The sequence below is a fragment of the Diorhabda carinulata genome, chromosome 1 (genome assembly GCF_026250575.1).
Source record: "Diorhabda carinulata isolate Delta chromosome 1, icDioCari1.1, whole genome shotgun sequence".
NCBI classification, from domain to species: domain Eukaryota; kingdom Metazoa; phylum Arthropoda; class Insecta; order Coleoptera; family Chrysomelidae; genus Diorhabda; species Diorhabda carinulata.
Window position 1 is genome coordinate 37185294 of NC_079460.1, and position 24237 is coordinate 37209530.

Here is a 24237-nt window from a genome sequence, read left to right on the forward strand (position 1 = left end):
TCGACCATAACTTCGAACATAAACAAGATATTTATATTCTGTCTTTCGCATATATTACTGCAACTAATAAAGTTTTTTTTCAATAAGTGGACAGTTAACAGTTATAAGTGAAAATGTGGACACCACAACAGAAAGCTCAATGCGTGTGATGGTTCATAGAGACGAAATTAGATACACAGGATCAACGGAACTTCAGTACAAAATTCCAAAGAGACCCGCCATACAGACCCTCCATCTGTGCATGGCACACAAGCTTCATGAGCACTGGATCAGTATGGCATAAAAGAGGAGCCAGCACAAGTCCAGAAAATGTGGAGCGAAGACGGCAAACATTCCAGCACAATCCAAAAACTTCGATTCGTCAGGCTTCAAGGTAACTCCAAATGTCTACAACCAAAATCCACAGGGTTCTTCATAAACAGTTGCGTCTGTATGCTGTTTCTGCAGGCACTGTTACCAATAGATCGACCAAAACGTGTCGAATTTGCCGTAGACATGTTACAACGTATTGAGCATGATGAAGATCTCTTGAAAAAGGTGTGTTTCAGTGATGAGGCTACGTTCCATGTGTCTGGTATTGGGGTTCTGAAACCCGACATGCAACTTCAACGAGACAGCCCAAAGGTTAATGTGTGGTGTGGGCTTATGCCCAACAAAATCATTGGTCCTTTCTTCTTCATAGAAACCACAGTTACTGGCTGCGTGTACCTGGATACGCTTCAAAACTTTGCTCTTTCTGAGTTGGAAGAATTACAGCCGATTGTTTACTTTCAACAGAATGGTGCACCACCACACTGGTTGACAGCAATTCGGGAACACCTCAACGAAACTTTTCCCAGCCGATGGATTAGACGGGATGGCCCAATTTCATGGCCACCAAGGTCTCCGGACATAACAACCCTCGACTTCTTCTTGTGGGGTTATTTAAAGGAAATTGTTTAACGGCCACCTGTTAATGACCTTGATGACTTGAATCGCCGTTTCACAAGCTTTTAGAACAATCACAGGCGACATGTTACTACGTACCTGGCTTGAAATTGATTACAGATTAGTTAGTATAATACAAGCAAAAGACAGAATATAAATATCATGTTTATTTTCGAAGTTATGAATTTTTGAAGCTGCAAAGAGATTTTTGGAACAGTAGACCAACCCGATGTTGGTCTTGTTTTGTTTATTATTAACCGCAGCTACATAAATTTTCTTTGTTGCCGATAAAAATAGAAAAGATCTCAATAAATATCCTACTCAGAGACTGGAATTACAGTGATATATTAAATGAATATTATTCAATAATCTTTCCTGCACCAGGTGTTTAAAATTGTTAAGAAACTAAAAAAACGTTATCCCTCTGGTAAGCAATTATCTTAAAAATACAACGTATCTGATATTTTATGTTTACGTTTTCTCCTAGTTATTTTTTCATTTCCCGAAAAACAGGAAATCTAATTTACGATTACCACTATTTGTTTCTCATCGCAGATCAATGGTAAAAGTTGTATTGACTCTACATCTTCAAACTCCGTCCGGTCCGCTTAACTTAATTATCAGTTATTCTCACCTGCTTTCTTTCCATTACAAAGCTATTTTTAGTCAAAATAATACCGTTTCTGTGTTTAAAGAATCCATGAAAATTATATTCAAGACTTCAATAACAATAAAGATGTTTGAAAACTTCGTCATCTTTATTTCTAATTATTTTAGTGGAATTAATGATTGGTTTTACATCAAATTGAGTATAGAGAAAGCAAAGACTCTATTAGACCTAATCACAGGGCACAGGGAAGCTGGTTATCACAGATACAACACAGAACTGCTAGTCTTGAGGAATATAGGAAGAAACTACGATAAACATCCTCTGTAACACTCAAACTCATATTAATTGATAAAGGAAAATCTAAGGATTTGACGTAGTTGAAGAGCCTTGCGTCTAAACTAGCGAAGTCTGGATTCCCTGATTCTGAAGAACCTCAATGGGGTAGGGCTAGGGCAACAGAGAAAACTATAATGGAATTATACAGGCAATTATGTCCGACAAGGTCTCCTCATAGTAATAATTGATTTTTCCTTGTTAACAACCTCTAAAAATTTAGTCATCCATCAAACCGCCCTCGTACATTCAAAAATAGTTTACATATATAATCAAAATTGCTTTTTTTGTTATTCTTTGCAATATTCTCTCTTGCTCACTTCTGTGAATGTGTATTAAAAATTATTCAAAATGCGAAAAACTTCTAAAATAAAAATGTAAATTTTCAATGAAAAGTATCATTTTTCCTTAATTTCTTTGCCATGTTTGTAATCCAACAATAAGCTTAATGGCGCATACTGCTCAAATGGGCACAAATGAATACAAATAAGAATGAGCAGTTCTCGTGAAGTTTTTCTCCAGCTAAAACTCGATTACGGAGAAAAGTGAGTTAAAAGAAAATTAAAAGTATTTTCACAAAAACTTTGTGTTCTCATCGTGAACCTTTTTTAAATGGGAATTTTAAACATGAATCTGCAGTTCTAGAAATGTTTCAAGGTGCTTTTAAATATGATTAGTTATAAAATCTGTTTTCTTTCCACAAATCGGTTTTTTCCTCGATTATTCTGCTTCCTTAAAGTACACAGTTCACTGATAAAAATTCCGTTTAAACAACATGTAATCGAAAAAAACTCTTGTTTTAGTTAGAAGGCTACATTCTGACTATTGTTGACTGTTCATGCACTAAACTCAAATCTCATCACCAGTTTCAACAAAATTGATCGTTCAACATTATAAATTAATCCCAACGGTGTATGTTTTTTATTACGTAATGCAAAAAAAGTTAAAAATCGTCACCAATGTGTCTCAAAAACGTAACGTAATTTTTAAACAATTTCAGGTAAAAAATTATCTAAAATCAACTGACTTTCGAGATAAAAGTTGATACTGATAAGTTTGGACTACACAGTTAAGAGCTGTCATAGATTATACTGAAATAACCTTTGTTAAACACTTCAACTACTGAGCATACTGGTGCTAAATCATCTACAAAAACGAGCACACTTTGAATGAAATATATCAATGCACGTTGCAACTGAAGTGTCCACAACTTGAAAACCAGAAGCCAGTCAACTTTTGGAATGCTCTCAAAAATGGATGAATTGCTCAATTTATCTCACATGCAGTCATAAAACGTCAACCATGTAAATGCTTCTTTAGATAAAGTAAACCAGAAATCTCATATGATCAAATCAGGCGAATAAGGTGGATGTTCAACGACTATTATACTTTTTTCACGTAAAAACTGTCTACTATGCAGTGTGCGGCGATTCATTATCGTGATACAGTATTAACTTGCGTATCTTGACTGAATCAAGAATTATAGGTGAACATTATGTGATGTACCAGTGTGCTGTAACTATACGTTAATCTTCAAACTTAATTATTATTCCTAATCCTGTACTACGCAAGAGAACTGCGTTGATAACTTTCATGATAGACCCGTGGCTTTTTCGCCATTTTTGGAGTTGGTGAATCTTCATGAATACACTGACTGGTAAGAATATCACCCGATATCCTTTGCGGATATACACAGGAGGTGCATCAATCGCTTAATAGGTGGATCTTGGTGGACATATTTCATCACCAAATAATATCCGTCTTCTTTTAAATTATCTATAAAAGTAGTTGCCAGTGAAAGACTTCCATCACCAAATGCCAGTTGCAACCATTCAGGACTCTGTTGTACACATAATGATTGACCTTGAAATCATAGTAGATCATAGCGACTTAACTGCAGTCAGAGCTTATAGTTGCCAGCTCTAGCTCTTCTAGTTTCGTAGCATCTCAAAACAGAATGGACTTGGTTTAAGTATGAAATCTAATGAATTGTTTGGACAAATATATTTATTAACATGTAGCAATGGTGATCAGAAGAATTAAACGGTTTCACTATCAATGAATTTATAATTATACTATTATTTAACTAATTTTTAACATATGAAACATGCGTATTGTACTAGCATGCGGTTTATTCATAAAGTACAATTTTTTGTAGACCTAGTGGATGAAAATTTTAGGTGTGTTGAAGATAGATATATTAAATACGATTGTTGGGAGCCGCTGTTCGCAATTAATTCAAAATATCGCAATTGAAAAAATATAAACGGCAATTTGTCCGTCTTGTAACCGCTTCTTCTTATTCAATACCCCTAATTTAAGCTCAGCCATTCGCGCAGATATCCATTCAAAAAATCTCTTTAAACCTAAGTTTTAAAAACTGCTAAAAAGTACGCCATGAATAGAGACTTAACTAGATTCATCGAATATTTACATATTTAATTATGGTATCCTATTCAATGTATGAATGGGTTAAAAGATCGAAAAAGTACTGGAGGTCTTTTATATGTATAACTATTTTTTTAGCTTTGCTTGTTTTCTCTTCCGTAACATGTAAGATATCACAATCATTAATTTTAATTTTTTTGCCTTTTGGTGTTATTGATTGTTGAAATATTTTACATCTGTGAATCTACGTATAAGTCGTATGAGCTGCGACTTGAAGGATCTATCTGGGATTTGCTATTCCAAATCCCTGCGAAATATCTTCATGAGTCCTGGCCACATATAATAGAGTGCGTCGCAAAAATATTTATGTACGCATCAGTGACAAGTCTCAATAAGCTTTACATAAAGTTTCAACTTGCTGCTTTGATGATTTTTTTATAGTAAAGCTCTAAAGACTAAAGAAGCATTAACACCAACACAAATCAAAAACAGAATGTAGGCTGTTATAGGCTGTAGGATGAATTGCAGCACAAACCGGCATTTCCATTTCTGAGGATCCTACATGAGCATTTAAATATGACAAAAATTAGTTTTAGGTGGGTGCCTAGAATTTTCAGCACAGTACAAAAACTGCGTGGAGTTAATTGTTGTGAGCGATTTTTAGAGCTTCGCTGCGAGGACCTGGAAAGTTTAAACCGGTCAATTTTAACGAGTGATGAAACTTCCCTGCTGAAGGTGGCATGTTGCATTTTTCCGCGTTTGTGATAATCGATACCTCTACATCATAGTGATGGATCATAACTCATTGGTGGCATTCAGCGGACGTAGCGCATAGCGCTACTGCTACTTATTGATAACGGTAACGATCGGGAACGTGTTGAGCATTCGCTGTCAACACATTTTTGTTTTCAGTGCTCAGTGGTTAGTTTATGACAGGCTAGAGGCTATTTGCGTTGCTTTTATTGAAATTAACAAGTTTTACATTAAATAGTACATGTGGAGGAACTGTGTATAGTTTCTTTTCGGGGTATTCATCCCTCACTCACTTTTTTATGTATATAAAAATTGTCATTATTATTCAAAACCAAATTATAGAAAATAATTCATGCAGAAAAACTACATCATGATGTTTGGTTACAGAACACGGTAGATTTAACAAATACCGCTACCTAGCACAAATTAAAAGCGCTCCAAAACATGGCGTCTGCTCCATTACGTGTTGAATTTGTAGTGTATGTGTCACCGAAACATTCCGCTAAGGTTGTACAACGGTTTCGTCTACTAAAAGCGACTGGAAATGTATTCTTGAATTTACATGTATGTACCTTTTAACATTGTAAAAATCTAGAAGTCTTTTTGGATAAAACACTTGGAACAATCATCTAGGCAGAGTAATCATAAAAGCCACTGCGGCTATATGCTCTTGTCGCAAGCTTTTTGGCAATGCATGGAGCTGAAACCTAAGAGGCAATTTCAATCAGTTCCAGCACAATCTTAAGAGGCGCTACACAGATTAATGGAGTAAGATATCCCGTTTGAAGTGGTAATTGCTGATCACTAACCATGGGCAAATAAAAATCTTCCGCAGACTCAAAATGTATCTGTCTAGTACACAGACAGTTCGTAACTAACGTAAGGAGCTGGATTGGACATTTGTGGACCAAAATGCAAGCTCTCCATACCACTAGGAAAATCAGTCGCCATTTTTCAAGTTCAGTTTCAAGCAATAAACAAATTCGCTCAGGAATGTTTGGATAAAAACCTTGAAGGTCCTATTGAGTACACGTCCCAACTAGTGTGCTAGAGCAAACAAATTCTGAGAGCAGTCAGAAAGTAACCCTAATGTGTCTACCAGATCACCAGCATATACCAACCAGACAATAAGGAAGCAGACAACATCAGCTGAGAAGTCTGAGGAATTCTCATGATGACCAGAAACGACATGAAACTGGTGGTACGAAGTAGTACTAACACCTTGGGAAGTGGAATACAAAAACTCCAGCAAGATAGCTTCCTTTTGGAAGCACAACAATAAAATAGAGTCTTTTACAAAATATCTTATAGGTAAATGCGCAGAGTGGCTGTAAAGCCAAAATCACTCCCCAAACAATCTACAACATTCATCTCTACAAGATTTTTGGCTTACGACACCTCGTTTTCTCTAGGATAATGCAGATTTCCCTAATATAACTACCAAACTGTTGTGAATTTGCCTAGTATTCCATTCTTTTAAAGGCAAGTATATTTAATCACTGCGAATTTATCGACACGATCCATTCTAATACTGATATGTGACACTCTCGTATTTGGGCTACTGTTGGCATACTTCCAGCAATTTCAAACTTTTCAGCTAATAGAGTTAATCTATACAAAATAGGTTTTAATGTGACGTGATAATAAATGTTTTCATTTATAAATGGTAAGGCGACGGGCAAAGGCAATAGGTCTTGTATTTTACTATGAATACATTTATTGTACCAGCTAGTCATCTACAGAGATGATAGAATGAATTTTCATAAATCTGCCACAATTATTTCCCAAAAAAACTGAATTTCAAAAATATTTATAGATATATTAGACACAATGAGATGTTAGGCATAAATGAAAAAAAATCAAATACATGGAGTTGGTAAAGTATTTGAATAAGTTCAGCAATTTAAAACAGAGCAAAACAGGAAGATAAATTTGATAAAGTTCAAGAGTTCGAATACCTGGGAATGACAATGAAAAACGAAGGAGATGAAAGCAGGGAAATTGAAAAAAGACCGGCGGGAGGGAACAAATCGTTTGGAGCCCTACGAAAACTATTAAGACAGAAGTCTGTATCATTGAAAATTTGTACTTTTTTCAGCATTTTTCAACAAAATATCACTAATTAATTAATATCCAAAATCGAGGTGGACTGTTTTTCGTGACCCGCTCTATAATTGTATACCTGGTAAAACAAGTGGATAGCATAAATGATAGTCGGTCATTTTTCAGTAAAAATTTATTAACAACTAATTTACATAAATACCCAAAATAACAAATTTTGTATTATACAGGGTGGGCCGTAAATTTTGGCACTTCTGAAATTGCCTTTAAAAAAGAAAACACATTTTAGTCAAACAAATGATTATTTGAAATGAAACCAAAAATAATTTCTAAGAAACGGCCTGGAGTATAGATCTTGGTTTATTCACGTAGAATCGATGTCGAAGAAAACCCCAAAAAAAGTATTGAGCTGGAGATAAGTTTGGGCTGTGCGGAGGTCATGGAATGTAAGATCAATTTGTTTATTAAACAACGCGTAAGCTCGTTGTAAGTAAGGCAAGTTACGCCATTTTGCCGCATCCATGTTCTATTGATCCACCCCCCAAAATGATGTAACTGTGGTTAAAAAATCTCGTTACGAGTTACTGAATCGTCGCGTGGGCATTTTCAAAAAAGTAAGATCCTATTGAACCCATTGAAAATAATGCCGCCCAAACAGTCACTTTTGGCGAATGTAAACATCTGTCACATCTGTCGTCTTTTAATTTAGGTGTTTCTCTTCTCAAAAATCTCCAATTTTATTTGTTGGCATACCCATGTAAGTGAAACAAGGTTCCTCCGAGAAGAAAACTTTATTAAATTTGCCAAAACGCTCGAACTTCATCTCTACAAAGATTTTCATTAAAATTAAATCATTTTCTCTCAGGTATTGCATTGACTGTATCTTAAAGGGATCAACTTCCATATTTTTCTGGGGTATCGCCAAATCGCCATCTGAACGTCGCCATTGTGCGCGTAGACAAACCCGCACAGACTAGTATACTTGTTCCATGGTGTCTTCACTTGTCCATTTACACATTAATATATATAATACGATCGAAATAGTTGACAAGGAACCCTGACCCCACTCCCCCGCACGGTTCTGATGCTAGACCGGTTATAAAAGTATAAAAATTTATGACCCACCTGTATGATAAAATCACCAACCATTATACAGAACCTCTCATATCAGACAGTCCCACAACCGATTCCCGATAACACACACACACCGTCTGTAATTCATGTCTTTTCAGACTAATTTTTCTCTCATCCATTTTCTCACTCCTTCCGATCCTTTACTATTTTATTCAATTTCTTAATGTTTTCCCCTTTCCTCCTCTTTCCAGAGCTACTTGTAGCCGAGTTTTCCTGGGTCTTCCTTACCTTCTTTTCTAATATCTTTTTTCTTCTGTTTGAACTAGTTTGGTTCCTGTTTGAGTTTTTTTTAATTACCTCATTTCTTTTCCTATCCATCCTCTCAGCAGCTGTTTTTTTGTTCGTTTACATTAATTAACGTAAGTACTGTTATTGAGTCGTATACTTTTATTTTTGTCTTAGTCTCTTCTTTCCGAATGATTCTCTTATTTAGAGCGATCACTCTATCTATTCTTTATCCTTTCATTATTAAATCGTCCCCATGTTTTCTTTTTTGATTTACTACCATCCTTCTACATTCCATGATATTTACTTCCAGTTTCAGGTCTTTTATTGTCTTTATCTATATATCTACTTTTTCTTCCATTTTCTATCTACTACGATTACTATATCCATTTATTTCTACCGGTTCTAGGTTTCTGCAGCCGATTATTGCCTCCAGTTTATAGTTCTTCTCTCTTTTGTTGTTTTTATCATCCTCTCCATGACAAAGAAAAATAGAAGAGTACCAAGACGTCTCCTTGTTTTACCCCAATCTCCATCGTAAGCTCCATCGATATTCTTCTTTATTTTTCTAGGTATTTCTATTTTTCTCATACTGTCGTATACGATTTTCTATTTTTTGTTGTGCAAAGAAATCGATTCGAATAAAGACGAAATTGACAACGTTAGTCATGCTGCTAAGAATTTATATCAAGCAAAAAGGTGGATTGGTAAAATTGATGTATTTTATCAATCTTCTCAATAAATTTAGAAACAGTATATGTTTAAAAGGTGTATGGCAACATTTATGAGCCCAAGAAAATTGAAATATAGTTCGACACATCTGTTTTCCTATCTGGAAATGAATTTTTTCCATCATCCCGATCCCTTCATCATCTAATATGAGAGGTTCTACCATTTCTTCAAAGTAAAGTAAAAAATAAAATACAATAACATTTTTTTTCCAGTAACAATTAAATTTATCTCCAAATTATTTTATGCTAGTGTTGCTTTGCTACTAGTTTTAAAATCTTCTGTGATAGAACCACTTTGAAATTTTGCGTATCTGAAAGCGACACAAATTTTAGAAAATCTTTCTACAAAAATCGATTCTTTTAAGCCTTACATTTTCTCATATTTTAATCTTTCTTCATTAGATAAGGACGGTTTGGTTCTTTGTAGTGCATCTTCTAAATGGGTTTGGGTTATTTTACTATCGATAACTATATCCTAAAAAAAAAATAAAAATTATATCGACCCCTGGTAATCCGACAAAAAAATTTTCTAATGGGGTGCCAAATTGTCAAATTTTTTGAGTTATAGAGTACTGCCACAGTCTCTACTCTCAAAGAATATAATTACAGTATCCTGAAGTTTATAGTACCTAACGTAACCACCAGAGAGCGGTTGCAGTATATGTGATCTGGCTGATTCTTAGCAACTGCTACCTTAAACCCCACAGTTACATGGACAGCTACTATTCCTAGTCTCTCCCAGCAAAATTAAAGCGACAAAGATCTATCAAGACTAACTTCAACCAGTGGAAATTTCCTTGAAAGAGTAAATTTTAGTTTTTCAAAAATCATGCATTCATATTTTGAACTTCAATTAAACTGCTTAACAAAATTTTGAATGTAGGTTTTCTTGTGACATTTCAACATATATTTTCGAAAATAGTACAAACATGAGCAGTATTTGGAGATATTATATATTAGATAATAATCTACTAGCATTCCTGAATTCCTTTTTCCTTTTCCTTTAAGGAAATGTTCCGATGGACCCTCTCGCCTTGTTCTTCACTCACAGCACGTAAATTTACCAGAAAATCCAGATGAAAGTCCAACATATGTCCCCGTTATAAGTTCAAATTTTTTTAATTTCTTATTTCTTAGACCTTTTGATGTGGTTATGCTTCTAAATGTTCTTGAATTTAAGTCTCTTCTGATTTAAAACTAGTCTTTTTTAAGAAAAAGGAAAAGGTGAATTCCAGTCGTTTAATCTAGACCCCAAAAGCTCGATATGTTTTTAGACAGATTCAAATCACATACTTAATCGTTTAAATCACTTTGTTCCAATAAGTGCAGTTCTTTTAGTTACTATCTTCCGATACCTCATAGTGCTGACTTAAAAAAAGCTCCAGAGTGGAATTCTGACTTTCTGGTCAATTTGGAGGCTTTGGCACAGCACCAGTTTTGATACTGGAGAGTGTGTTTGGACGTGGTTTTAATGCATTATGTTTAATTCAAGTGTATATAAGATGAAGTTGAATTCAAGAGAAATACAGTCGTCTAAATGAAGTTATATACCGTATATAACAAGAATATGTAGCTGTCATATAAAAAGTGGAAGTTATTGAAACAAAACTATTATAAATTTTAATGGGGGTACACCAGCATGAAAAAAATCATCACAAAGTTCGTGTGACAAAACTAGTGTTTACCAGTGTTACCAACAGATTCTTTTTTTTTTTCGGAATTAATAATCGATTCCGATTCGTTGAAAAAAGTAGAAATCATTTCTGATTATACTAAAACATTTAAAATTGTTAGCAATTCTTGAATCCAAAAGCATTTTCAAACCACAAAACGCTTCTGGATTCTGGAGTCATTAAAAGCAAAGGGAATATAGAATCCTTTCACGTTAATCCTTCTAGTTGTTTCGCCGATTTTCGGCCAAAGAAGGAGCCCATAACCACATTAAATATCGACTGCCACCGCTTTTTGGTAGCCAGGATAGGTACTATAAATTTCAGAGTTCGCCAAAATCGTACCGATGAACTTTGTATTCTTTAGTATTCCGGAGGATTACGGAGGGCGACGGATTAAATATGGGTTGAGTTTTTAGCTCAATAGGATTGTTAGTAAATAAAAAAGTCGCATATTGAATGAAACCACAAGAGAACTAGAAAATTAACTTGTAATTATATAGTGTTCAAACAAGTGGTCAATAACTGAACTCACTTTTCATTTGCTGAGTAAACATTTGAATGTATCTACTGATTACTTGAAACTAAAACTAGATATTCATCGATTGCTTTGACTTTATGGGCTTCAAATTAATTTTATTGTATTATATAACTTGAGTAGTAAACAATTTTAACCTGAAGTTAGTTTGAACGGCTACTTAGATTAAAATCAACAGTACAACCAACTTTAATTGAACTAATTTTATATAAAATATACCATTCTATAAATCTTCATTCTTCCCGACGCGGTAGTCTTAGCAGTTATTATCGTTCTAATGATAAACCAACGCGTATGAATAAACTTAAGATTAATTGTTAAGATTGCGAACTTCAATCGTCTCCAGATTATCCCACGATTTGTAAGTCAATGTGAAATAAGGCGATAGCGAGATAGCGAATTAAATAAGTGGGGTATTTTAGGAGCGCGTTCGCGTTAAACGTAAGACAACAGAAGAGGTATTAATTACCCCAGTCATTAGTCGAGCTGGTTCGAACATAACTACAAATTAGAAACTCAAACATAGATACAGAAGTTATCTGAAAATATTTCCTAAGTCGGAATGATTTAGAGGGCATTGTATTATTTATTCATCTACCGAGCAATTTAATTTACCAGGTTTTTCACTGGAATTGAACCCGCACATTGATTTTCAACTAATTTTTTTTTTTTCGAAAATATCACAAGAAGGAGAACGTGGTAGGTGTTTTTTAAATTCGGCTAAGCTTATGAAAGGTTCAACCACATACTCTTTAAATGAAATAATAAAACAAAAACGTCGAAATAATAAGACTAAGCAATGGCGTAGCAAAAAGGTATCAAGTATGAATGAATATACTTTATAACTCTTCATAGTCAAACAAGAGAGGTATATGAAACATATATAGGGTTTGCGACAAATAACTTTGTCGACTACTGCTCAAAAAAATTGGAGGGAGCAACGCTTTATGCTAGGAAAAGTACGGAGTTTCTATAATGTAAAAACGTTTTTGTTTAAAAATTCCATAATTAGAATTAAAAATTATTATAATAAAGTTTTGAAAAAATTTGAAGTGTCATTTTCTTGTCATATTGTTAATAAATTTAAACACATTTTATGTATAGGTGAGTGTGAATTTAGTGGAAATAATTAAATAGGCAGAAGGAGGAATGGAGACGAGAGACCCCAGAAAAATTACTCTCGTCTCCTGGGAAAAATAGGCCTAGACCTTCAATTAGTGATAAAATAGATGAAGCTGATTTTTCAATTATTAGACGCACCATTCAAAAATTTAGAAATAAAAGTTGTACCAACTTCAAGAAAAATATTACAAAAGTTGCAAGGGGATATGAATTTTGCGTAAATACGTTAAGGCGACGTTCCGAAAGTGTGGTAATAAAAGAAAAATTTTAATGAAACTATATACGCAAAATCAAATGCAATTTGCAAATGCGAAAAATAATTTTTAGTAATATATATAAAAAACACTACCACACCTATAGTCTATTTCAGAAAGGTATAGAGAAATAAAATGGGGAATCCCGTTCAGTTCGGCTCAATTTCGGTGTCAGTCTTGAAATATTGTGTAGGGATTACTTAGGTATTAGATTATACAGTTTTGCGTTTAACAGGTACCGTTTAACCCTCTATTAGTGCCTCTGCCTAATTCCAACCCTATTTCAGGTTTCGATGGCGACATTTACACCAACGAGAAGATGTTCCAATAATTCTCCACTATCCATTATTTTAAATGTACACGATTGAATAAAATACGATAACCCGAAATTGACTGTACAAGAAACTGTCGACCGATGTTCCCGAATGACTGGAGTTGGAAAGTCCACCGTTTTTAAAATTTGCGGGGGACAAAGATAGCAGGCTAAGTGGAACGTCCCTAGAAAAGTCCAGGCAGAGCAGTGAAAGTCATTGATGGAGACACCAAAAGTGTAATTCGAAGAAAAGTTCACTATTTTTTTATTTTAAAAAAGAAATACCCACCCTAGATAAGATTTTAATGGAGCTTGTCCAGGATGACAGTATTCCGTTGATAACTTAAAAACTTTTAAGGACCACTTTGAGAAATATGGATTTTGTCTAGGAAAAGCATAAATATTTTCATTGTTTGTGAATGGCTGAACCCATATATTGACCCCAACCCGGGTGGTACTACCTGCACTTGATTAAAAAAAATTTACAATGAAATCAATGCCAAACTATGAAAGTGGCTTAAATATTCCTTGGGTGACTCTGTGGTCCCTTTGCATACCTAATGATATTTTATTACTCTATACCTTGCTGAAATAAACTATATTATATCACTTCAGACGTCGTAGCTCAAGAACTACAACAGAAGGAAAATTGAAAAAAATTGGCACAAGAGTAAAACATCAAAATGTAAAAGAGGCCTGGTGTAATGCAATATGAAATCAGATTAAAACTAGAATTACTTCCATTAGTATAACTAATTCTGCAATTAAAGTTTGTTTAAATATAGACAGTTTAAATATGCAAAAGTACAAATTTGTGTTTGAACAACGAACCAACACGAAACCACTAACTTCTAGTGATTATTTTATTCTAAACGTTCTTATTTGCGATTATAAGGGTTTCTCGCGACATTCAAAAGTTACCTAAAACAATTAATTTACACAGTGTTCCCTCAGTCTCATTTAAATTTCATTTCTATTGCGTTTCTCGTTTTCAAAGGACCTTTAATTATGCTTTTCAAATGTTACATTATGCATATATAAACACACCATATTTTAAACGCCACCCTCTTTTCTCTCTATTAGGGTTTTGGCAAGATCTATTGTTGATTAATCAAGTTAATTAACACATTTTCTACGCCATTTTGTGCTGCGGTGAACATAATTAGACCAATAAGGAAAATATTAACTTTTTACGTTACATTTGATTGAAATTTTTCGAGTACATGAAATCTCCAAAAATTTTTATGTAAAATATTACGTAAATAAGGTAGGTAAATGAATATATCAAGCAATGTTTTATTTATATCGAAATAATTAATATTTTTTCTACTACTTTATTAAAAAATGTGATTTTCGATCGACCTTCAATTTAGGGAGAAAAATGATTTTCTGATTAAGGAAAATTTCCACCGTATATATCATTAGATTCAAAGCCAGAAATTTTGCCTCTTCAGCCAGATCTTTTGATACATCATCTTCGACTTGGGTTAAAGTTATTTCTAAATTCTCTTATTCGAAATTCTAAAAACGCCTTAAGGTGCGTAACAGTAACACATATTTAAATTTTTTATTCATCGTATGTAACCGAGCCTCCGCCGTGTTCTACAATGGATCAAACATCCATTCTTCCTTTCACCAGTGCACAAAAACATTGACTCATCACTCCACAAAACTCTCTCCGATTCTTCAGGTGTCCAATTTTGATGTTCTTTAGCCCACTTTTATTTTGAAGTCTCAAAAGAGGTTCCTTCACTGTCACCCTTCCAAAAAGGCCAGTTTCTCTTAATATCCTTTTCACTTTAGACTGATTTTCAGAGAACAAAAACAATATACGAACTTCACAAAAAGATGTCTTGTTCCAAAAAGTATGAATCACAGCAAGTGAACAAATAACTGACACTACCGTCAGCTGGGGTAAGATTGGCCCAAATCTAAAGCTATGTTATTGTTTTATCAGCTCCATATCTTTTGACATTGATTATATTAATTTTCAATGTATCTTAATGTGTAAGCAAACATTATATCGTTAAATTAAAACCATATTGAGACCCCTCAATCATTTTGCAATATTATACTATAATTTTTTAATGTTTGCGCCAAAGTTGCCTTGAATTGGCGAAACATACTTTCAAACCATATATGTATTGGTTGGGCTAAAGTTAGACAAGATAAAATTACCACCAGACATATTAGTTTGTGTTTTTACCTGCTCTTTCACTTCAAAAACATCCATGAAATGATGAGAAATGGGAATAAATGAAACGGACTTCATATTATTGAAAAAAAATTGTATTGTACAAAAAAAGATATCAGTTTACATCATATCTTACATACATATATTTACATACTATTTGTCCAGTTCTGGCACTTGGAACTGGTTCCTCTTTGAAGCTATTTTTGGAGGATTGATCTTCTGACAAACATCCACCCAGTCGTAAGTCAGGCAATTTTGTTTTTCTGGCCAGCGCCAAAACTTGAGTCTTTTTTCCATGCATCCAACTATAGGTCTTTCTTCAGATAAACTAACAATTTTGCCAGGGTATTTCTGTCCATCATACTTAACCACTACAAATTTATCAATAACTGGTGTTTCTTCATCATGAGGCCTGTGAACAGGTACGCCTGCTACTTCCTGTAATATTTCTTCCAGATCGGAAAATGTTTCACTTTACCCATCAGACTCTAACACCATCTCAACATCATTTACATCTGAAGAAGAGTTTTCCTTTTTTTATTTCTCTTGTTGGAAACTTGTGTTTTCTTTGACGCACTGGTAGAAGGTTTGTTTGCTGCTTCTGAGATGGCTGCTTCAACCTCTTCAAATGCAATACTCTTGCCAGCAGGCACTTGCAATTTTTTCATCCTTCTTCTCGGGCCATCTTTAGTTAAAAACTCAGCTCTTTTCTTCTCCAGCTGTTCCATAAAAGCTTCTCCTATAGACTCTTTATCCACGGGCTGGTTTTCTGGAAGACGGTCTTTGCTTGTTTAAGGGATGGATTCCACATTTTACAAATCCAGCCGTAAAATTGTCTCTTCGCTTTTCTTCCAAACTTGCCATTAGCTCTATTAGCAATGGTGGAAACAAATCTTTAGGGATCGTTGCAAATTTGGATCCTGAATCTGACTCTTTTTTGGGCCAAAGTTACCCCAACTCTGGTCCAAAGATGTCATGAAATAGTAAAATCGAATTATTTTGTATATAACAAAAGTAACAGCATCATTACACCAAAAATACTTGAAAGAATTGAATATATAATATAATTATACACTTGCCTGATAGTAGCTCTTCAAGTAAAAGTTGGGAGACAACAAATTTCACCACTTTCTCACAGTAAAGATGGAGCAGCACTGGAGTGGTTGTGAGATATGGAACTAATCTCCCACTTCATCAACAGGTGGGGCCAGTGGTGCTACCTATCCAGTAATGAGTAAACTAGGTCGATAACATATTTTATGATTACAATACAGCACCGCAAAACTTTTTCTAACTTTGGGCCAATGTTACCCTTAAAGGGCCAATCTTACCCCACCAGACGGTATTATTTTTGGTTTGTAAGACACCGTTTCGACCTTCGCTTGACAATAGGGTGGGCAAAAACTTTTGACTGGTAATATACATACGACAAGATGAAAATATTTTTCTCCTTTTCTCCCTTGGTATGTAAATATCTATCAATAGAAAATTACTATACGCCGCAAAATTATTGCGATTTATAAATGTCAACGTCCCAAATTTTGTTTATAGTTGATTTCTTAATTGAAAAAGCACTAGAAAAGAAAGTAGATAAGAGCAAAACAACTGTTGAGACAACTTGAGACATAGGCTGAGACATACTAAGGGAAACTATAACCAGAAAAGATCTGCTGAATGTATCAACCTAAATAAGAACAATCTACGAATACTAACAGGAGTCCTATAGGGGCACTGTCGCTTCAACAAACATCTGAAGACGCTAGATATAGCAGATAATGTGGCGTGCAGATTTCATTGTACAGAGAGTGGGATTGACGGACCAGCTGTAAACACTGGGTTCTTCAGTATTGCAACAAGAAAGGGGGACACAATAGATTCTTTGCGTCGCAGTGTATACGATACCTTAAAATCTATACATACAAGAGGCTCTTAACTAAGCCATCTCTTCATTCAATTGCAAACCAAAAGCTTAATTATTATCCTGCAGAAAACCATACAAATAATATAATATTCAAGATGTATTTAGAACTGTGTTTATGAAATTTGTTTATAGTATTTTGATTTATGGAAGATGAAGGGATTCATATGACATAAGAATTCGTTATGTTTCCAAAAAAACAGGAGATATGATAACAATGTGAATATCCTCAAGTCAATTCAACTTTTGTAATAATTAAAAAATATTCATATTTATATTCAATTGGAGCAGCTAAAAAAGTCACAATTTTATTACTTCTGAGACGAAATCAGTGCTATTCAAATTGTCTCCTTACTTACAATTTTCATAATGGTAGGAGACTATATGAATTGAATCATTTTAAGAAAAATACTAAACGTTACAGAATATAATTAATTATAACAAATTAATAGTACTGGTAAATACTCTTTAAAAACTTAAGGAACTCACCTTATCAGTTTCGAATGTATAATCGATAGTAAGCATATGGGCACAATACAAAAGAGATTGCAGATCAGCACCAGAATAATTATTTGTTTTTTTAGCTATAACATCCAGTGAAACATTGTCATCTAAACTTAAATTTTTTAAAAGCACTTTCAAAATATCAAATCTTTCATCCTAAAATCAGAAAACAAAATAAAAAAACTAATTAATTTAGAGGAAATCTAGCTGGTAAGACCTAGGGCTGTAACTCAAATATACTGCGATGGAGGTAAGTTATTATTATAATACCAAACAAATACAGTCTGGCATTTCAGAGCAGCTCAGAACAGCACGAGAAAAACCCTCGAAAAAAGGTTCACCTTTGTCTGTATCACTAGAGCTATAAAAACGTTCTCAGCTATGGCTTTTGAAGTTATCACAGTTCTCATACCTATTCATCTAGTGATAGATAGATGTAAGGAAGGTAAAGCACTGAAAGTATCAAAAATCAAGGTGCCTGGTACTCTTCAATCAAGTGCCAAAGATGAAAACTGACTCACTCGACCCATCATAAAATTGGAGTTCATTGGAACTTTGGAAGATGAACAGTAGATCTCAAAATCTGCTCTGATAGGGTCTACAATAAACCTTGACGTTGCAGTGTAATGTAAGACCTAATTCACCGCTACAATTTTTATGGAAACGTTATTAAAAAAACATTTTAGAAAGCGATGAATTGATCTTGGGAAAACTATGAAAAAATTAATTTCAACAGTTCCTATATGTCTTAGTGTGATAAGTATATTGTAAAGCATCAGTTGTATCACTCAATTATCTATAGTTTCTATTCCTATTTTATCTACACAATCTAATGCCCAATTTGTATAGATTGTCCCGCCTTATATCTAATTTTTTCTTCCACAGCTACCCTCCTTTGCAATTTATCTCCCCTACTGCAGTTTGGCTCTTGTCCTTCGATAACATCCAAGATTTAATTACCAAAACATATACATTGATCTATGATTATTGAATAATTATTTCACCTCATTTGGTAGGGGACAAAAAAGTTGTTTATCTAATCTTCCCGGTCTAAGTAATGCAGAATCCAAAAGATCTGGTCTTGAAGTAGCTGCCAAAACACATACACCTGTCAACGATTCCACGCCATCTAGCTGTGTAAGTAGTTGATTAACAACTCGATCGGTCACTCCAGTGTTATCATGACCACGTCTAAAATAAATAAGATTATGAACATTTTATAATTAATACAATAAAGTCTCAAGTTTTTTTACATATGTTGCATTTTCACTTACTTGGGAGCTAAGCTATCAAACTCATCAAAAAATAAAATGCAAGGCTTTGCACTTTGAGCCCTAAAAAAGAAAAAATTGTGAAAAATTATTATAGAATTAGTTGTGTTTCTATAAAATATCCATATTTGTTTTGACAAAATAGTTTTTTGAGAAAAGACACGGATTGCAAACATAAAAAACCTCTTAGACTCTATCACCCTAATGCAGAGTCTTGAGATTTGTTAGACCCTTTATAGTGACCTGGATGTATGATTAATATTATAAAATTGCTATTAAAGCAACAGATATAAAATAACTTACACTATTACGTGAATACATCTATTTATTGCACCTCTGACAGGACCTGCCTTTTTATCTACAAGCTAATATCCGTCACTACACTCACTCATATTTTACCTACGTTCAGAAACTGTAGCTAAACTGTTGGTACCAAAATGAAAATAATATAGTCCGTTCATACTTGAGGGATTCGTAATTTATTTGGATTTCAATCGTGTTGAGGCTATTCTTTGATTTAATTTTTTTTAATTTTATAGACATTTTTTCATGCCTAAAAAATCGTCGTTTCCAAAGTTGAGATCACTTGAATAGTTCACATTTTTTTTCCAATCTTCTTTCTTTCATTTCACTTTATTGTTATTATAGAATTTTTTTAGCTACAAAATAATGAGCCAAACAACGTTTTACACACTTTCCTGTACTCAAACATAAATTATGGTTTTAAGTACAAAAATGAAAATAATATAGTCCGTTCATACTTGAGGGATTCGTAATTTATTTGGATTTCAATCGTTTTGAAGCTATTATTTTTTTATTCGCCATTTAATAGACATTTTTTCATATCTAAAAAATTGTCTTTACCAAAATTTGGAGCTTCAATAGGAGAAGTGAGGAAAATTATTGAAAATGTGAAAAATATTGAAGATACAATTGATAAATTGCATACTAATAAATCCAGAAACACAGTTCTTAAAAAATTCTTCAAGAAATATTTTGAATATTTTGTTAGCTTTATTTAAAAGTTTCATACTTCTGGAAAGTATCCCTTACAGCCTGTTCACTAGCTCCAATGTACTTTGACAGTAATTCTGGGCCTTTGATGGATATCAACCTCATTCCACACTGTTTTGCAACAGCTCCAGCAATAAGTGTTTTTCCTGTTCCAGGAGGTCCAAAAAGTAATAATCCAGATTGTAAACGTAGCGGAGCATTGGAAAAAATATTAGGATACTGAAATAATGAAAATACTAATTGAAATTCAACTTGTCAAAAACATGTTGAGTATGAGTGTTGTACTGTAATCAAAGGTGGTCAATATGAGATATAAAGATATTTATCTATGTAACCATTAACATCTTCAACTGAACTTCACATCACTAATAGGAATAGCGGAAGAAGTTATGTATCATTGAATTTTTTTTGTTTTGTATCAAACCTAGCACATATTCATAGAGTAACTTATGATTAATAGTTCTGTAGTTGATGTCTATTCAAAAATTTGAAATGTTATTTTCTCACCAAACCAGGCCAAAGCAAATTCTCCAACAAAACTTCCTTAACTTTGTTTAAACCACCAATAGTAGAGAAATCGTTTTCTCCTGCTGAATGGAACTGTATGTTTTGCAAAGCCATTACATATGTATTTTTCAATGCTACATCTACATACTCAGGTTTAATCACCTTTGGAGAGATGTTTGGTGGTCCTAAAAACAATAAATTATATACCTATTCAAATTTTTTGAGCCAGACAAAGTCATATCAGACAAGTAGTTCATGAGTTCTTGAGCCCATATAATGGAGGTTAGATATACTTCAGCATATATCTGGCAAGACCTGGCTGTAGTAGTATATTATTGTAGAGCATAATCTATCCTTACCATGCTTGTAGATTTCAAAGACAATTTTTTTACAAAAATTGATCAAATCCTGAAATACAAATCCTTCAGTCTTGATAGCTAATTCATTCATAATATAATCTTCCAATTTATAATCCTTTAGAGAAAATTTTAGAGCAGCTATTCTATCGACCTAAGAAAATATCAAGTTTACTTGTATTAATTAAATAAAAGAGCAAGCACATACCTTCACGAAATCTTCAATAGAAAATATATTTTTAAATAAATGAGTTCCGCGTGAGGAATAAATATTTTTGTTTAGTTTATCTGTATTTTCAGAAGAAGCTAAAATGTTAATTTTGTTAACACCAGTTACACGCCTTAATAAAATGTACAGCATCTCACTAATCCTGAAAATTGGAAAATAATAAATTAGTTTTTAATTCAAATATCTTTGAAAGCATTAAGTAGATGAAATAAATATAGTTAATAATTAGTAAATCATATCCTAATTATTCAAATAGAAATGTCCACTATTTACTGTCTGATTAACGATGCTGATTTTTAATGCCTATATACTAAATAATTCTGTTCTGAAGGCATATTTTGACAATCCAGTTTCAATCTCGCAGTTCTATATAATTATATCATAATCCCCAATATAGAATTAATAGATATCTTAATGAGTCGCAGGATTTCATGAAAAAAGTTTTAATGAAACTAACCTGTTGAAGTATAAATTATTTGGAGCATCATCTTCACCACACGCATTTTCACATAAAATATGTAGATCATCTAGGATTAACAGAGATGGTTGATGTAAAATGAGCTCCGAGAAAGTCACTGACATGAATTTTTCCAGAGAGTCCATAGTTTTACCTTTAATCCTTTTACAGTTTATATGTTTTGTAAAAATTAAGTAAGGATAATTACTTAAATATTTAGCAACTGTATTTAGAATTGTTGATTTGCCCGTTCCTGCTCTACCTAAAATAATAATAAATATTCTTCCCAGACAACAATAAAACAATTTATTATTTAGCTAAAAATGTTAATGAAAGAACTTTTGGTTTATTTTAATTTTCATTCATATCTAAAATGAAGTTGTTTTTTAAGATTAGTAACTATTTATTAAAACGAAAACATAGATTCCATATAGCATAATCATCAATTTAAGAACATTAAAATTATCCCTTATATAACCCTTATATGAATGAAAAACCAAAAATGTTAGTCTTTTGAAGTTATAATATAAAAATCTATCTTTTTCCCAATGTATTAAAAATTGTATGATATTTTGCTGTGAAAATATACCCTTATATCATAGCACCAATTCTTCTAATTATACTTTAGAACATCCAAATAACAATGAGTAGGTAGTATTAAAAATCTTAAGAGCACTATAATTAGTCATTTTAAATTAATAAAAAATGAGATGTTTGTTGATAAAACTCTTAACAAAAAATGGCTCACCTGTTAATAAAACATTGTCAGTACTTATATCAGTAATAGCTTTGATGGAATCATTTAAAATCTTCTTAACATTTGCTATGTCTTCTAAAATTGGCATACTAATTGGATTTTCTTTTTGTGTAATTTTATGAATATTATCTATATTTAAAACATATTTGCAATTTCTCACCAGATTATTATCAACAACGCAAAACTCTGAATCCTCAGGGTAGAACTTAGGACTACATATTATATTATCTCCAATATCGATTGGTATTTCACTGTTTAGTACAAAAGTTTCATCACTACCATCTGCCAAGTACTTTTTAAAAACTTCTAATATATCCACTGTATAATTTTTACTTGCAGTTATATGAATCTCATTTACAGGTGGAGGTTTTTCAATAGGTTCTAATACCACTCTTACTCCTAATTGACATTCATATATATCAAAAATCTCCTGTCCCACAAAAAGTTCGTTGAATGATTTTAATTGTATCTCCTGAATGTCTTCCAAAAATATTAATTTAACAAAAAGTTTTTTATTTATCGTATCTTCAGTCACAAGGCTTATTTGGCAAATGTTAGAAGACAATTGATCTTCAGGAATCGTCTTCTTAGATAAAAATGCAGTAAAAGGTTGTATTGATGTTGAAAATATATCAGATAATGGTAATTTACTCAAAGGTATTACCCTACAAATAAACTCAGACGGTTTAGTTAAGTATTTTGAGAGAACTGTGTTTTCCGGATTGGTTTCAATGAAACCTGAAAACAATTTCCAATCCAAGCTGTTTAAGCATGCTTTGGTTTGTGTGGAAAGAGACTCAGTATTTTCTATCTTACGGACAGGTTGTTCAATATGCAATTCTGTTAGAAAATCAACCACACCTGGTGAAACAGGATGTATACTATCTGCAAGAAAAAACTTTTATATAAAATGAATACTATAAACCAGTGATCAAGATATTAGTAAGAAAATATTTACTATTCGCACATTAAATCTAAAACTGTAGTACAAAATTTCTTGATTCTATCTATTGTTACTTTTCACAAGAATGTAAAGCAAGTTATAGTGAAAAGTCCCTTTCATAAAAGAAATGATACAGTAGGGTTGGTAATCACATCCACTTTAAATTTGAAGCTACATTGCTAAACTTATTTGGAAGTAGATAAAACGAAACCAAAGTGAAGAAGGTTCCCTATTAAAATTATTTTCATCAATATCATGCATAATTCTTATTAAATTTACTATTTCGTAAGAATAAAAATAAAATATAAATAGATTGTTTCTTACCAACACACACTGTGATATTAATATTGGATCCTACCCAAATAACAATTTTCTCTCCCTTAAATACTACCCTTATTTGGCTTAGTAATGTGTCTTGAATATTATTAGCTAACATTTCCTAAAACATTTATAAATATTTCTCAATTCATAAATATGTTGAAGTTACTTACCATAACCTCATATTCATGTGGATTTAATGGGAACACAGTAAGTCTAGAAATTATCGGTAAATTTTTTATCTCCGAAACTCTTACTAGAGTATTATTATCTATGTTCAAACTCTTCGCAAATAATGAGTTAAGTCCAATAAAGTTATCTTCAAGTTCAATTGAAACATCTCCAATTGAAAAATAAAATTCCTGTATAGAATTAACACGAACATAAGTCTGAAAACAGTAATTGTTATTGAGTACATACAATGTATCTTGTTATAACTCACTCCTGTTTCTAAGAATTTTAAATTTGGATTTATATGTAGAAAACTATCTTTAACTGAAAGGTATTTTATAATTAAACTTCCTTCGAACATGTTATATAATTAATTTTCAGTAAACTATTCAATACCATACTTTTATAATTTAAAAAATAATGTGGTTATGTTATTGTTATGTTTAGACACAGAACATAAAAGTCAAGTCATGAAATAGTAAGTGTGTGGTTGATTCCTCAGCTGTTAAACCAATTAGAATATAGATCTAGCTTTTTAA

At 32.9% G+C, this 24237-nt stretch overlaps 1 protein-coding gene across 1 annotated transcript; it reads right to left on the minus strand.

Annotated features, from left to right (window-relative positions):
• Positions 1–7232: 7232 nt before the first annotated feature.
• On the minus strand, positions 7233–24175 carry LOC130896339 (peroxisomal ATPase PEX1). Its single transcript, XM_057804352.1, has 14 exons — positions 23970–24175; positions 23701–23916; positions 23534–23648; positions 22258–23151; positions 21510–21771; positions 21032–21194; positions 20827–20977; positions 20468–20652; positions 19980–20179; positions 18950–19009; positions 18680–18866; positions 17661–17831; positions 9534–9637; positions 7233–9473 (listed from the first exon to the last, which is right to left on the minus strand). The coding sequence occupies exons 1-14, from the start codon at positions 24057–24059 to the stop codon at positions 9404–9406; spliced, it is 2868 nt and encodes a 955-aa protein (XP_057660335.1). The 5' UTR covers positions 24060–24175; the 3' UTR covers positions 7233–9403.
• Positions 24176–24237: the final 62 nt, after the last annotated feature.

Coding starts and splice junctions, on each gene's coding strand:
- LOC130896339 (XM_057804352.1), bottom strand. CDS start 24,059: ATGTTCGAAGGAAGTTTAATTATAAAATACCTTTCAGTTAAAGATAGT. Junction 21,195..21,509: donor AATAATTTATACTTCAACAG/GTTAGTTTCATT, acceptor TCCAATTTTCAG/GATTAGTGAGATGCTGTACA. Junction 9,474..9,533: donor AGATTAAAATATGAGAAAAT/GTAAGGCTTAAA, acceptor TGTCGCTTTCAG/ATACGCAAAATTTCAAAGTG.